Source organism: Podarcis filfolensis (genome assembly GCF_964270895.1).
Source record: "Podarcis filfolensis genome assembly, chromosome: 17".
NCBI classification, from domain to species: Eukaryota; Metazoa; Chordata; class Lepidosauria; order Squamata; family Lacertidae; genus Podarcis; species Podarcis filfolensis.
Window position 1 is genome coordinate 12,119,674 of NC_139621.1, and position 16,353 is coordinate 12,136,026.

The 16,353-nt window shown below is 45.6% G+C and overlaps 1 protein-coding gene across 2 annotated transcripts in view; it reads right to left on the minus strand.

Moving 5' to 3' along the window:
- Nucleotides 1-2,602: 2,602 nt before the first annotated feature.
- LOC310752615 (uncharacterized protein) overlaps nt 2,603-16,353 on the minus strand; it is a 36,965-nt gene continuing 23,214 nt past the window's right edge. Inside the window, exons 10-21 of one of the 2 annotated variants that reach the window (XR_014542998.1) lie at nt 14,938-15,021; nt 14,076-14,138; nt 11,527-11,604; nt 11,342-11,430; nt 9,939-9,975; nt 9,127-9,275; nt 8,601-8,663; nt 8,412-8,487; nt 6,758-6,842; nt 5,582-5,669; nt 2,838-3,921; nt 2,603-2,800 (exon numbers count right to left, since the gene is read on the minus strand). Coding sequence is in view for 1 of the 2 variants with exons in the window: in XM_083593398.1 (XP_083449524.1) it covers nt 3,808-3,921; nt 5,582-5,669; nt 6,758-6,842; nt 8,412-8,487; nt 8,601-8,663; nt 9,127-9,275; nt 9,939-9,975; nt 11,342-11,430; nt 11,527-11,604; nt 14,076-14,138; nt 14,938-15,021 (926 nt within the window). In the remaining variant the exon portion in view is untranslated. Of the gene's footprint in view, nt 3,922-5,581; nt 5,670-6,757; nt 6,843-8,411; nt 8,488-8,600; nt 8,664-9,126; nt 9,276-9,938; nt 9,976-11,341; nt 11,431-11,526; nt 11,605-14,075; nt 14,139-14,937; nt 15,022-16,353 lie in introns of both variants that reach the window. The other variant, XM_083593398.1, reaches the window with a different exon arrangement.

A 16,353-nucleotide genomic window follows, 5' to 3' on the forward strand; every position in this document is an offset into this window, starting at 1 on the left:
CCTTCCCCTCTTACCACTTCTGTTCTTGCAGCTCAGCTGAAGCATGCAGCTGGCGGTTTTGCCTACCCAAAAACCTGACTCTGAGAATGAGACCGCTAGAAGCCTAGACTTGTGGACTACCTCAAAACAGCAGAGTGAAAAGTATTCCGCATCTTCTTGTGAGGAAGGCAAGATGGATTCTTTGTACTCTGCACCTGCCCTAATCTGAAAACACATGTGCAGTTCATGGGATCAGGAAAGCAGCAGAGGGAGAGAGTTCAGTAGCAGATGAATAGAAGGGGAAAGAACTGCAGCATCCCCCACCTCTGCCACACAATTGCTTTTTATTGCTACTTCCACAGCTTGCCTATATGTAGCTTAAATGCAAGTGGTAAGGTACCGTATTTTTCGCTCTATAGGACGCACCTTGTTTTAGAGGGGGAGAACAAGCAAAAAAAATTCTCCCCCTCTCTGCGCAGTGCCCCTTCAGCAAAGCGGCAGGAGAAACGGAGCCCCTTCCATTTCTCCTCCCGCTTGGCTGAAGGGGCGCTGAGCAGCTCTCCCTCTCTGCTAAAGCCGGGAGAGTCTTGCTCTCCCGGCTTCAGCAAAAGGAACCCGAAGCCTCCGGCTATCCCTGAAGCCTGGAGAGCGAGAGGGGTCGGAGCGCTCCCTCTGCACTTTGGCGGCTTTGCGTTGCTTTCGCTGAAGCCAAGGATCCTGCATTCACTCCATAGGACGTACACACATTTCCCCTTCATTTTTGGAGGGGAAAAAGTGCGTCCTATAGAGCGAAAAATACGGTATATATTTCCAATATAACCAGCAGGGTACAATGCACTGAGGTATAGACACACATTCAACCCACTGTAGACCGCCGGGGAGTTAAGAGGTTGGTGGCTAAGGCCCTTGCAGGTTAGGCCTCACCCTAACAGAACTGACAAGTCCAGTTTGTTACTTCACCCATGGGAATGAATGAATGACAACTACATGTGAGAAATTAAGGATCAGGATGGGCGTGGGCACTAAGCTTGGCCCTCTCCCTTGGTACTGCTAGTCCCAGCCTGCGCCAATTTCATTTTAACCGCACTGAATCTAATAGGACCAGGTTTGATTTCAGATGTTTAATTTGAAATGTAAAATTTGAAAATTTAATAAAAATTATTAATGAAAAGAAAGAAGGAAGGAAGCAACCAACCAAAAAGGAATGCACCCCTGCATTTTGGGGGGGGGGTGACGCTTGGTCACATTACAGTGCTGCTGTCTTTAGCTCAAAACTACTGCACGACCAAAGAGGCAAGTAAAAACTTGTTTTTAAAATATACTTTGAATTCTACCAGAGCGGGTTGACGTGATCAGAAAATGACACCTCTCTGCTGCACCCAGTTCCTCAAACGTGTGGCTGTTGGGTGATAGAGGTGCAGCAGAATGTATGTTTGCATGCCCAACATATTCTGTGCCAAGCTCAAGTAGCTAAACTTAGTTTACCTGCTCTGAGCTCTCAGGAATTGGGTACAGCTCGGCCCAGTCTTCTCCCATTCATTTTGTGATTTGATGTCTACACACCTTGATTTTACACTGCTGTAGTACCAAGTGGGATGCGGGTGGCGCTGTGGGTTAAACCACAGAGCCTAGGACTTGCCGATCAGAAGGTTGGTGGTTCGAATCGCCGCGACGGGGTGAGCTCCCGCTGCTCGGTCCCTGCTCCTGCCAACCTAGCAGTTCGAAAGCACGTCAAAGTGCAAGTAGATAAATAAGTACCGCTCTGGCGGGAAGGTAAACGGCGTTTCCGTGCGCTGCTCTGGTTCGCCAGAAGTGGTTTAGTCATGCTGGGCACATGTCTGGCTCCCTCGGCCAATAAAGCGAGATGAGCGCCGCAACCCCAGAGTCGGCCACGACTGGACCTAATGGTCAGGGGTCCCTTTACCTTTACCTTTTAGTACCAAGTGTGCTCACTCTATTCAAAAGCGAGGAAGTACTGTACAGGAGGAGTTGGCTTGAGGGGGACTTTGATAAAACATTTTATTTTGGACTGAGTGTCACAGATTTAGTCAGATAAACAAGTACTCTCCATTTTGTATCTGTGAACCAGTGACCAAGTGAAACGTTACTGGCACATATCTGTCCCAAGAAACAATGAGTGCACCTCTGGGGGTGAAATTAAACCACTGAAGTGATCTGCCTGGGATGCAAGCCTGGGCAGTGCGTATGGAGATCCTGGGCTGGCCAGAGAATAAGACACTGCTCTCATCTTCACTGATGGGGTCCAAAGGAAAGCAGAGCAATACGTTTGGCACCAGCTTAGCTGCAGGAGTAGCCAGAAGGAAGCATACAAGGCTAAGTACAGAGCCTCAATTTGGCCTGATCTCAGGATTACTGCGATTAACTATAACCTAGGAACAATAGGGCATGCCATTTTAGGGGGGGTAAAACTCAATTTTTGCAAATTTCTTCAGTCTTATAAATACCTTTCTGGGTGTTAGAAATTCAAATCTTCTATTACTTTTGTGATTGGACCACATTTACAAGTCTGCATTTGATGAAGCAGCACATAAACTGCTTTCAGAAAACCAAACAATTTTACTTTCCGAAAATGTCAGGTAATTAGAAATAAAATAACTGCAAGTACTTCATAATCATTTTAATGTTTCTTACGCAATTTTACACCATCTTTCCTTACCAAGGAAAACTAAATTATATTTATTTAACCACAGTATCTTTTGAATTCCCAGCTCATGTTACAGCTTTTTAGAACCCCTCATTTTTGGAATCTGAAAGTTGCAAAATTCAACACGCCCTAACAGGACCACTTGCAGACCACAACCTATTTTCATGGAGTGGTGAGGAAAGCACCCCACAACTCATCAGTTCAGACGTCTGGCAAGAGCAGTCTATTCCTCCCATGGCCTCCTACTGGGTAGGTAGGGGGAGAGAAGATGTGGGGAGTTGCCTGAACCATGGCATGCAGCACCAAACAGATTATCCCCCTCTTCCAGCCTGGTTCATCAAATCCTGGGTGGAGATGGCAGCTATGTTTATATATAGATATATAGATACATATATAGATATAGATATTTATTCTTTGGTTCCTCACCAGTTTGCCTTCTGTGTAATGGTTTTGTACACCTGCCAGATTTTGTGAATGGGTGCACAGCCCTCTTAGTCTGAATTCTGAGAAAACAATCCTGTCTCCATCAGCACAAAGATCTTGGCAACCCCCCAGCCTTAACCATTTTGACTGCATTTGTAAGAGAACCTATATGGGAACAAGCCCTTTTTTATGCCCCCATAATCATGGCAACAGATCAATATTAAGGTAATGAACTATGACCTTATCTATGCTGTCTCATTTTGTGGGGATGGGCAGGTTTTTTTTTGCAAAAGCCCAAGGCCCATCATTCCTCTCTATCTGTGGTTCAAATACTCTGTATTAACCTTTCTACCTCTAAAAAACAAACAGGCAAAATGAACTTTGTAACCATGGTCATTCTCCCCAATATATTTCCAGCTATGCTTTTATTCTGTTTGATTTGGAGGGCTATTAGTTCAGAGCACCTATTTCTGCTGGCCTCTGCTGCATGTAATTTAAGCTGAAGAGCATTCATTGGCTCAGAATCGGGTACCCTGAATCTGGGCAGTCCCAAAGTAGCGTGGGTGTAGATCTAAAGATCTAAAACCTCAACCCAAACAATAAGTTATTACTTCATATTCCATGAATAGCAAAGATTTTGATGCACAGAAAAAGTGCCTGTTCGCCTGCCTCAAGCCACCCAAAACTTCCAAACGCTTTTAAAAAAAGTTTTACTTTGTATTGGTTCGAGACAGCCGGCCCTATTGCCCAAGAATGTCGTAATAAATGGCTGGTTTTGCTGTTATGCCATGAAATTGCTCCAGCTTCAGGCCAATCCGGAACAGTAGTGCTTCATCCCACCACTTCGCCATGATCTGTGTGAGAAAGAGAAGGGTACAATAACAGGGATACGCTTTGAGGAAGAATACTTCAAAGTAGTTACTAGAATACACCATGCAATGGGGGGGGGGGGGCAGCACCTCCATCAAGGTCATTTGTGCTCTAAGAAGACCAACTGAAAGGGCATGAAGGTATCTCAGTTAAGGGAAAGGGGACTTGCTAGCTGTAAGAGAACCAGGATATGAAGTAAAGTCAGGTTGAGAAGAGAACCGGCACAACTTCTTCAGTGTTTTAGGGTATTGACATTTTAGAAGCCTGCCCCTTATCTATTTGAAGGAGGCTTAACTAGACATTACAAATGCCACAGAGGGAGCTTCCTGCAAAGTCAGTTCCCCACTTGATACAAGCCGTGGGGGCTATTGTTTACCTCATCATCCGAGGCCAGATGACTTGAATACCAGCTGATTGGAATAGCAAGAGGGGAAATGGCGAAACTTAGGCATCTGGTTGGCATGGGGCAAAACTAGACTTTACTTCACCTGGGTCAAAGACCCAGTTTGGCATACACACCCCAATGCACACACACACAGGCTGAAAGCCTCAGTGGCACCTCTCTGGAGACTTCCACTGGGGGCAAAAAAACCCAGCTCTCACCCCCACCCCCAAGCTATGGCTCTGGGTTGGCCCCTGTGAGAAGGGGATGCTGGAATAGATGGTTTCTGGGTTTCCTGCAGCAGGGCTGCTCTTGCATTCTTCAAAATCGCACCCTTTGAATGTCCTCATTTGGCAGGTTCTCCTGTGTGTATCCTAACAAACCACAGGGGCAAATGTGTCTTTTTTGAGCTACCACACCTGCCAGCGGATGTATTTCATCCTATACGACAGTGTGTGAAAAAGAATGGGGTAGTTGCATTTCCATTGTTATGTGGCATTACCATTTTACGTCTGGCTAACACATCTAGTATTTGGTCACTGTTGAAACACAACCAGCCAAGGGCTTCTTGGCCAAGAAGCAGGAGGAAGAGGCCTGCATACATTTCAGTAGGATCCTGTAGTAATATATAATGTGACCAGAGAGCACCCGTCTTTTCAGAGGAAAACAAACCAGCTTCCAGAGCGGCACACGTGATCCTTGGCCAGGAAGGGGCAAACTCTCATCCTCGTCGCCACATTTGAGAGGAACCAGGGTGAGAGGCATCAGGTAGGTGCCAAGGTAGGAGTGAATTTATGTGGTTGTTTCTGCTGTGTGTATGGGGATGAGCTATGAGAGGTGCCAGCCACCTGGGCAGTACCAGCAAGAGAGGGAGCGGATGGCGCTGTGGTCTCAACCACTGAGCCTCTTGGGCTTGGTGATCGGAAGGTCGGCGGTTTGAATCCGCATGACGGGGTGAGCCCCCGTTGCTTCGCCCCGGCTTTCTGCCAACCTAGCAGTTCGAAAGCATACCAGTGCAAGTAGATAAATAGGTACTGCTGCGGTGGGAAGGTAAATGGCGTTTCCATGCGCTCTGGCTTCTGTCACGGTGTTCCATTACGCCAGAAGCGGTTTAGTTATGCTGACCACATGACCTGGAGAGCTGTCTGGACAAATGCTAGCTCCCTCGGCCTGAGCACCACAACCCTGTAGTCACCTTTGACTGGACTTAACCATCCAGGGGTCCTTTAACCATTTTACTAGCCAGAGAAAGTCGTATTTACCTGGATGCTGATCGGAAGCCCTGAAATAGAATATCCAACTGGTATTACCAGTGCTGGGATGCCAGTCAAGTTGGCCAGTTGCATGTACCTACAAATATCAAGAGAGAAGGGGCACATCAGAGGTGGACCAGCAGACATCTTTTTCTGATCCTTAGGACTCCCTAGGCCACACGCTCTCCCTCCTAGACCATTGTTTCCCAAACCTGGTTCTCCAGTTGTTTTTGGACTACAATTCCCATCACCCCTGACCGCTGGTACTGCTAGCTAGGGATGATGGGAGTTCTAGTCCAAAAACAGCTGGAGAACCAAGTTTGGGAAAGTCTGCCCTAAGACCATATCCCTCAACAGCCCAGCTTCACATCCCTCTTGAGTACTGGAATGTGAACTGTGACAATTGAAATACTTTATTGTCACTTGTACAATTTGTATACAGTGAGATTACACGAGTACCCCCCACTCAGCTCTCTTAGTCTTAATTCCCCTCGTTTACTGACGCACACCCACCAAACCCGAAAGTCAGTTGCCCTGTTGTTATCTTTTCATTCAGCAGCCTAACAGCCCATGGATAGAAGCCGTTCTTTATCCTGTTGGTGCGACTAATCATGCTTCTATATCTTCTGCCTGAGGGCAGGAGATCAAGAAAGTGCCGGCCAGGGTGTCAATCATCCCTGAGAATTCTCCTCACTCTCCTGAGGCAACGTTCTTCCGCTACTTTCTTGCCTGGATGGAAAGATGTGTTTGTAGAACCCTCCAACATCTGCATGCCTTGAATGCAGCCTACTGGTCAAGGGTCACATCCATGCCCACTTTTCCCTTTGGCCCCATCCTCCATTGGCATGCAGCTCCCAGCCCTGCTATAGCAGATATATACTTGTTGAGCAATGAAGGTCAACCTGGAAAACGACTTGGGCTGCACATCTAGAACCCCTTTCTCTCCCCTCAAAGAAGTCCAGCCAACTGGGGTGTTTCTATCAGTTGAAGCCCAGCCAACATGGAGTGTTAAAAATCCCAAGAGCATTATTTCTTCTTTAAGATGGCAAAGACAGCAAACCAAAGCAAGCCTCAGTTTCCATGTATCCAATGGCCAATTTCCCTTTGGAGGGAGCCAGGTCTCCCGAGAATCCTGCCCTCCTTCCTCACTGCCACAGTTTTGCTTTGAAAAACACATGTCTTTACCTCATGGTCCGGAGAGTTGTCCTAACATCGCTACACCCAGTCAGAAGATCAGAGTCCTGGATTTTTGGGGCACAGCATGCAGTACCTTGCACAAGAGAAAAATGTGTGTGTACTGTGGGCTTTTTTGGGTTTTTTTAAAGTTGCATGCTTTTATCCTGAGTTATATAGGCTCTTAACAGTCCCTCTTATCCCTCACTGTGAACGTTTCTAGTCAACCCCCATAATTGTTTCCCAGTAAAAAAGGATCAGAAGGTTGGTGGTTCGAATCCCTGCAACGGGGTGAGCTCCCGCTGCTCGGTCCCTGCTCCTGCCAACCTAGCAGTTCGAAAGCACATCAAAGTGCAAGTAGATAAATAGGTACCGCTCCGGCGAGAAGGTAAACGGCGTTTCCGTGCGCTGCTCTGGTTCGCCAGAAGCAGCTTAGTCATGCTGGCCACATGACCTGGAAGCTGTACGCCAGTAAAGTGAGATGAGCGCCACAACCCCAGAGTTGGCCACGACTGGACCTAATGGTCAGGGGTCCCATTACCTTTACGCCACACATAAGATTTAGCTGAGCTGGTTCTGAAAGCCAAAATTTACTGAAAACTGCAATTTACTCACAGGAAGGTGATGGATGACTGATGAAGGACCCTGCGTGAGAGGCAGGGAAGGGAAGAACTCCTAGGATGGGAGACTGGGAGAAGAAATGGAAGCTTCCAAGTGAGAGCAGGGAGGGTCCTCTCCCTTTTGTGTGAGATAAGAGTTAAAATCTACCCCTGACAGAGGGTTCTGTATTTTTATATTTTTCCCTCTCTTTTCCCTCTTATTTTCTCTGTTTTATCTTTCTCTCTTCTTTTGCTTTTTTCTTCTCTTCTCTATTTAGATTAGTTCAACTTTTATTGCACTGTATGTTGAAAACTTTCAATTAAAAAAAAACAGATAATGAAAAAGGGATGTGAGGTCAAAAGCAAAAAAAAAAAAAAAACATTTTTATGCAGATGAAATCTGCCTGCAAAGCAGAAATGCTTTAAACAGGCGCTATGGATTGAATCTGAAATGATACACATACAAAGTGCATGTTCTGCCATCTAAGTACCGTTTTAATTCACCTAGTTCAGCAAAAAATCTTTAGCATATTTCTGGCTGCATTAGGCCAGTTGTTTTTTTAGTATATACGTTTTATGACATAAATCCATATTTTTCTTTACCTATTTAATTTATATCCCCTGCTTCCTCCCAAAGGTGCCCGGGGGAGTAAAAACATCAAGAAACTGAGCCAAGCCACAAGTTACAGTTCAAATCTCCCTTGATATGCCTTATATGGTGAGGGTATTACACATGTAGAAGATGGCTTAGGAAATGTGCCCATTTTAGAGATTCAACGGCTGGTAGGTGACAACACATATAACCTTTTTAACATACCCAGACAGAGGTCATACCAACCAGTCACAAAACACACACCACCTCTCTCTAGGAATAAACGGGGGAACCGTGATGACCTCATGCCCTGCTGCATTTAAAACACCCAGCGTCATTTGGCCAGGCGCTACTACACTCAGTATGAAAACATTTTAATTTAGACCAGAGCACATGTAGGACGGGAAGCAAATCAGGCCAATAAAGCCCCTACAAGTTGATATAAATAGTGTTAAATTCAGCTGGCATCAGATACCTGGGGTAATAAGACAGTTCACATTCGCAAACATCTGTTGTAGAAGGGCCATGGTGCGGCTCCGCTGCCGATTTGCCTGCAAACACAAGTGGGAATTGAGTCCATGGGGAAGACAGGAAAGCATACCCTACTGTAATACAGCAAAAAATAAAAAATAATGGTGCAATCTTGCAATAAATTGCCTTTTACCTTAATATAATCCAGAGCTGTGAACTGAGAAGCGATTGCAAGATTAAAACGAGTTTCCAGATTCTGGAAAAGGAAGAAACACAGGGGTAAACCCTAATCAGTCTAAATAGTCATGGACAACCTGCCCACCTAGAACAGACATGTAGGTATTGTAGCGGCACAGAGCTATGCTGAAGTTAAGACCCCTCTACACACACAACCTTCCGCCAGAGAACAGAGAACAAGGCACAGATACAGGCAGAGTTGAGCCATGTGCAGATGTGTTTTCCTCCTCCTCGTCGAGCAAGGTGTGTCGCAATCTCCGCAGGGACAAAACGGAAAGGAATATGGGAACTGCTAGGCCAGTTCACGTGCCACTCAGTGCGGTAAGCAAGGGGGGGAAAGCACCATTTCTGTGTTTGGAGAAACTGTGGTTAATTGGTGGCCCTGGCGAGGAAGATGCGGCTTCACAATCTATCCCAGGGTTTCCCAAACTTGAGTCTCTGGCTGTTTTGGGACTACAGTTCCAAGTCAGCCCTCCACTTACCATTTGGTCAAAGGAATTGTTGAAGTCAGGCTGCAGGAAATCTCTCATCTCACTAAGGATGCTGATCACATGAGCCACTCGGATCTCCTCCAGTTCTGGCAGCGACACATCAACCACGGAGGCACCTAAACTTTCTAGAAACTTCACAGCTGATCATCAGTGGCAGCCGCCAGGGGGTGGGGGAGGGAAATAAGCGAGACTTAATAGCCTAACAAGTGTCCCCATTTGTTTCAGCAAACCTGGGATGTAGTTTGCCTTGCTTTCTTTTTTGAGGTTTTTTTTAAATTTAATTTCTGTTTTACATTTTAGAATATTCACTTAAAATATCAATGACTTCCCTTCCTCTCTTTCCATGATTCATTTTGCACAGCATGAATCCCGGCATAGTTTATATAAACTAAACCATTCAGTATTCCATTGTTACATCTGTCAAAACTTATTTACACGGCTGAATTTATCTTAATGCTGCCCATGTTTTCAAATAAAACACAATTTTCCTCCATATATTCAATAAACATTTTCCAATCTTCTTTAAACATATGTTCTTCTTGTTCTCTTATTCTATATGTTAGGTCCGCAAGCTGCACGTATTCCATCCATTTAAGTTGCCTATCTTCTCTGGTTGGGACTTCGCTCATTTTCCATTTTGGGGCTAACAAAACACAAACCGCGGTGGTACCATACATAAATAACATTTTCTGACATCTGGGAATTTCCTTCTGAGTTCTTCCCAACAAAAAGGACTCTGGGTTTGTTTGTTTTTTGGGAAAGTACTTTTAAACATTTTTTTCAGTTCATTATGAATGATTTACCTTTCTGGCAGGTGGCTAGGATTTCAGCATCACATGCCTGGCAGACAAGCAAAAAAAAGAGTTATTCCCAAGGATCCACCTTTGCGGAACCACAATTAAAGAACTTTTCTCCTCCTCTTGTCTATGGCACCCACCACGTTCCCAGTCATGTGACAGAGTCATAGGGTGGCCTTACATCTCCTTAGGGGACATGGAATTATACAGCTGAAAGGGGACCCCGGGGTCACCTGATTCAGCCCCCTGCAATGCAGGAATCTTTTGCCCAACAAGTGGAACTCAGACTCATGATCCTGAGATTAAGAGCTGCATGAAGTGCCCGGAATCCCTCATGTAACACGCAGGAAGCAACATTCTGAAGATGAAGTGGCCGCATCTCAATATAATAATAATTTATTATTTATACCCCACCCATCTGGCTGGGTTTCCCCAGCCGGTCTGAGTGGCTTCCAGCAAAATATTAAAATACAGTAATGCATCAAACATTAAAAGCTTCCCTAAACAGGGCTGCCTTCAGATGTCTTCTAAAAGTCTAGTAGTTGTTGTTCTCTTTGACATCTGGTGGGAGGGCGTTCCACAGGGCGGGTGCCACTACCGAAAAGGCCCTCTGCCTGGTTCCCTGTAACTTGGCTTCTCGCAGTGAGGGAACCGCCAGAAGGCCCTCGGTGCTGGACCTCAGTGTCCAGGCAGAACGATGGGGGTGGAGACGCTCCAGGTATACTGGACCAAGGCCGTTTAGGGCTTTAAAGGTCAGCACCAACACTTTGAATTGTGCTCAGAAATGTACTGGGAGCCAATGTAGGTCTTTCAATGTGGTCTCGGCGGCCACTCCCAGTCACCTGTCTAGCTGCCGCATTCTAGATCAGTTGTAGTTTCCGGGTCATCTTCAAAGGTAGCCCCACATAGAGTGCATTGCAGTAGTCCAAGCGAGAGTTAACTAGAGCATGCACCACTCTGGCCAGACAGTCCGCGGGCAGGTAGGGTCTCAGCCTGCGTCCCAGATGAAGCCAGTAGACAGCCGTCCTGGACACAGAATTGACCTGCGCCTTCATGGACAGCTGTGAGTCCAAAATGACTCCCAGGCTGAGCACCTGGTCCTTTACGGGCACAGTTACCCCATTCAGGACTAGGGAGTCCTCCACACCTGCCCGCCTCCTGTCCCCCCAAAACAGTACTTCTGTCTTGTCAGGATTCAACCTCAATCTGTTAGCTGCCATCCATCCTCCAACCGCCTCCAGACACTCACACAGGACCTTCACCGCCTTCACTGGTTCTGATTTAAAAGAGAGGTAGAGCTGGGTATCATCCACATATTGATGGACACCCAGCCCAAACCCCCTGATGATCTCTCCTAGCGGCTGCATGTAGATGAAGGATGCAAGAGAAACAAAGAGGTAAACAGGCACCTTAAAGAAAATCCAGTCAACCCCCAACTTCAAGTCCTTCAGATCAGGTGTGAGGACTCCAGAGAGGGATGGTTTGGGCTGGCCTAATCCTGAAACAGGTGAAAAAGGAACCGTCAACAGGCATGCAGTGGAAAAAAGATATGTCGTGCTACTCGGATGGGAATGAATGGGCAGTTAAGACTCACCATATGGATAGCGGGGGTCAGGACCAGCCAAGATCGCATAAGCAACAGCCGCGTCTGCCACTGATGTAGACAAGGGGCCTAGCCAAAAAAAAAAGGGGGGGGGGAGAACTTGCATTCTGGATCCTTATAAAATAAAAGAAAGACCTTGCAAGTAGAAAAAATCACAGCAGGCCAAGGTTCTAGCTGGAACTCTCCCCCACCCCATGTGCTAGCTTTCTATCTGCAGGGACAGGTAAGTAGCCATGTTGGTCTGCTGTAGTCAAAACAAAATTAAAAAAATCCTTCCAATAGCACCTTAGACACCAAGTTTATTATTGGTATGAGCTTTTGTATGCATTTCAGAAATAGACTGAATAGAAAGAGAATTTCAGAAATAGACTGGAAAGAGAAGTTGCTGAATTGCAACTTATTACCAAACTTAAAGCCATGGAGAGACCTGGTCTGAATAGAGACATTGGATTCTTCTCACATTATACACGATAAAGCTATTTTTAGCCATCTCACCCCTTGCTTTTTCCTGTAAGACCAATTGCAGTCGTTAACAGGTTCACCACACCTATCAGCCAATTACCCATTCCCACCACCCTTCTGAGTAATACCCCTCCCCACCCTTTCACTTTATATAAGGGTCTGGTGACTTCTGTTTCAGTGTATCTGAAGAAGTGTGCATGCACACGAAAGCTCATACCAATAACAAACTTAGTTGGTCTCTAAGGTGCTACTGGAAGGATTTTTTTTTTTTTTTATCTGCAGGGAGTTATACGTGTGGAGCATCGGAATCAATTGGCTGCACGTATATAATCTGATGTGGCGCAGTCTGTTCCACCACCTTATCCCAACCCCTTTCAGGTGGACGGAAGAATGTGTGAGGGTTTGACATGGCAGGCGATGTGGGAGCTTCATCTTCGTCTGGTGCTATAATTGTTCTCTCTGTTTTATATTATACAGTGAAATAAGAAATAAGAAAGTACATTCACAACAAGCAAGTTTACAGTTTGTATAGAAAGCTGCCTGTGTTCTCAGGAATACGGTAGACACAGATTCTCTCTCTCTCTCTCTCTCTCTCTCACACACACACACACACACAAACCAAATTCACACATCACACCACGGCTTCGGAGACTGCAGCTGTTTTGCTTTTCACCACAGCAGCTAAGCCAAAAGTCTGGTTTAGCATGTCATCCAAATCCAGGATTGTGGTTAAGCTCTCCATAATCATCATTATCATCAACATTATACTCCGCCCATTTGGCTGGGTTTCCCCAGCCACTCTGGGCAGCTCCCAACAGAACACTAAAAACAGAATAAAACATTAAACATTAAAAACTTCCCTAAACAGGGTTGCCTTCAGATGTCTTCTAAAAGTCAAATAGTTGTTTATTTCCTTGACATCTGATAGGAGGGCGTTCCACAGGGCGGGTGCCACTACCGAGAAGGCCCTCTGCTTGGTTCCCTGTAACCTCGCTTCTCGCAGGGAGGGAACTGCCAGAAGGCCCTCAGCGCTGGACCTCAGTGTCCGGGCAGAACGATGGGCGTGGAGATGCTCCTTCAGGTATACTGAAGCCACTTTTGCAACAGGTCCTGGTTGCAACATGCTAAACCAAACCTTGATTTAGCTCCCAGCTCACACTGACCTAAGAAGGCCAGGCATGAGCTCCTCTCTAGAAGACAGCTTGTTCACTTTAATCTATTTCAAGCTTTAATCTATTTATAAACATGCCACTATTCATTAAAAAAAACTGGAAGTCATATAATTTTTAAAAAATGATATACAAAATTAAAATCGGAAACCAGCCAACTACCCTACCTGCCCGCAGACTGTCTCGCCAGAGTGGTGCATGCTCTGTTATCTCCCGCTTGGACTCCTGCAATGCACTCTACTTGGGGCTACCTTTGAAGGTGGCCCGGAAACTACAACTAATCCAGAATGTGGCAGCTAGACTGGTGACTGGGGGCGGGCCGCCGAGACCACATAACACCGGTCTTGAAAGACCTACATTGGCTCCCAGCACGTTTCCGGGCACAATTCAAAGTGTTGGTGCTGACCTTTAAAGCCCTAAACGGCCTTGGCCCAGTATACCTGAAGGAGCGTCTCCACCTCCATCATTCTGCCTGGACACTGAGGTCCAGCTCCGAGGGCCTTCTGGCAGTTCCCTCACTGCAAGAAGCAAAGTTACAGGGAACCAGGCAGAGGGCCTTCTCGGTAGTGGTGCCCGCCCTGTGGAATGCCCTCCCGTCAGATGTCCAAGAGGAAAACAACTACCTGACATTTAGAAGACATCTGAAGGCAGCCCTGTTTAGGGAAGTTTTTAATGTGTGACATTTTAATGTATTTTTAAAGTGGCTGGGAAAACCCAAAGTGGCTGGGAAAACCCAGCCAGATGGGCGAGGTGCAAATAAAAAATTATTATTATTATTATTATTATTATTATTATTATTATTATTATTATTTTCTTAACTGCCTGCAAAGGCATGACGGAACAAGTTTTCAGCAGGTGCACCCACACTTTCTTCAGCTAGACAGACAACTCCAAAAACCTCCTTCTTACCAAGGCTTACGGTAGAATATGAGAGAGGGTGACAGCCAAATTCACTGGTGCGTCCAAAGGTACCTTCAGATGACACAAAGCAAGTGGATTAGAGGCATGATGAAGTAGCAGGTGGCCAAAAGGAGAGGCCAGAGGCTAGTCTGGCCTGAGCGATGGATCATGCCAGGCTCCAAGCAGCAGCCTACAGAAGGGGAAATATGGAAGGGCTTCATATTCTCCTTCCCCTGCTTCAAGCACCAAACCAAGCAAGGGTCTTAGTACCCAGGATGGAGTGCTGGATTTGATCCCTGCTCAGCCATGAAGCTCCCGCGGTGGCTGTGGTGCCACGGCTGGCTCTCATGATAAACAGAGAATTATCCATCTCTAGTTAGACCTCTTGCTACAGTTAATTGGTTAACGGTGCGTTGGTACCTCTGGACTGGTCATGTTGTGCAGATGCCCAATTATCGTCTTCCAAAGCAACTACTCTATTCCGAACTTAAAAATGGAAAGCGTAATGCTGGTGGTCAACAAAAGAGGTTTAAAGACTCTCTCAGGGCAAATCTTTAAAAATGTAGTATAAACACCAACAACTGGGAAACACTGGCCTGCGAGCGCTCCAGTTGGAGAACAGCCTTTACCAAAGGTGTCATGGGCTTTGAAGACGCTCAAACTCAGGATGAAAGGGAGAAACGTGCTAAGAGGAAGGCATGCTTGGCAAACCCTCACCGTGATCAACTCCCACCCGGAAACCTATGTCCCCACTGTGGAAGGACGTGTGGATCCAGAATTGGCCTCCACAGTGACTTACAGACTCACTGTTAAAACCGTATTTATGGAAGGCAATCTTACTCGGCTACGAGTGATCACCAAAGAAGATTACCTTTGAGTCCCACAATGCCACAGAAAGACGCAGGGATCCTCACCGAGCCGCCCCCATCTGTACCAAGAGCCAACGGGCAAAGGCCTACAAAAAGAAGCAGAATTACGAGTCTTCCGTTGAGGGAAACCATCTAGTTCTGCATTCCCCCACACAATCTCCTCAGAATCACAGAACTGTAGAGCTGGAAGGGACCCCGCCGCTGCAGAGGTACGGCGGGACCCTCTGCCTCCATGAGAAGGCCCCTGATGCTGCAGGGAAGCGTGGCACACCTGCCACTGCAGGGAGGTATGGTGGGACACTCTGCCGCCGCAGGGAAGCCCAGCAATGCCCTCCGCTGCTGCCGATATATATCATGATATATTGAGATATCGTGATATTTAGCTGGCGATAACCAGCTATCGCCCAGCTCTATCACTGATGGAGTGCAAAAGGTTATGAAAAGCAAACTTGTTGAGTTTCTGGTCCATTGTGGTGGTATGTGTATGGGCAGGGGTGTAGGAAGGGGGGGGCGGTTTGGCCCGGGTGCCATCATGGAGGAACGATTACTGCCCTACTAGGGTGGTTCATAAAAAACTTTTTTTCGAAGAACTGGGAGGGGGAGAAAACACCATCATTATTAGAATGGCAAAGTAGACTCTGTGAGTTTGTGGAAATGGCAAAATTGACAGCAACTATTAGAGCCAATTCAAATCAGAGATTAAAGAGTGGGAGGCAATGAAGGAATATATGATGAAGAAAAAATAAGGTTCCAGAACTGGAATATTAATAGATAATGTGTAAAACGTGCAGGGGTAAGCAAGGAAATAATAAAAGAATCAGCTGAACAATGATTAAATTATAACAACACAACAAGACGGAAGAAGTAAAATAAAAATAAAAATGAGATCACACATGGGTGAAGGTATAGGGGAATTTGAAATATTATTTATAATATAAAAGCTTTAATATAAAATTTCTGTGTTGTATTTGTATACAGCAAAGAGAAGTTTATAGTAATTCGGTATATTTTAATTTCGTTAATTATGTAATAGGTTTATGTTAGAAAATGAATATGGATGTTGAATTTGATGTTTGTAATTTTTCTTTTTTCGGTTTTGGAAATACAAAAAAAAAAATAATTATTATAAAAAAACTTTTTTTAAAAAAAAATGCCTGCTCCAAAGGTCTTATCTTACTACACTAGGGATTATACAGCCATATCTGAAATTTCATGCATTTTAGTTAATATCTTGACCCTCCTCCATGAAAATAACTGTTTACTTGGCCTTTTTCATATGTCGTGAAGGCTGAAATTTCAATTCAGTGGAGCCAAAACACAATCCATCCTGTAGATTTAAGTCCACAATCGCCTACTTGTTATCAGGGGCCCAGAATCCACATTCCTTTGTAAGAAAATATGAAATAACGTAAAACCAT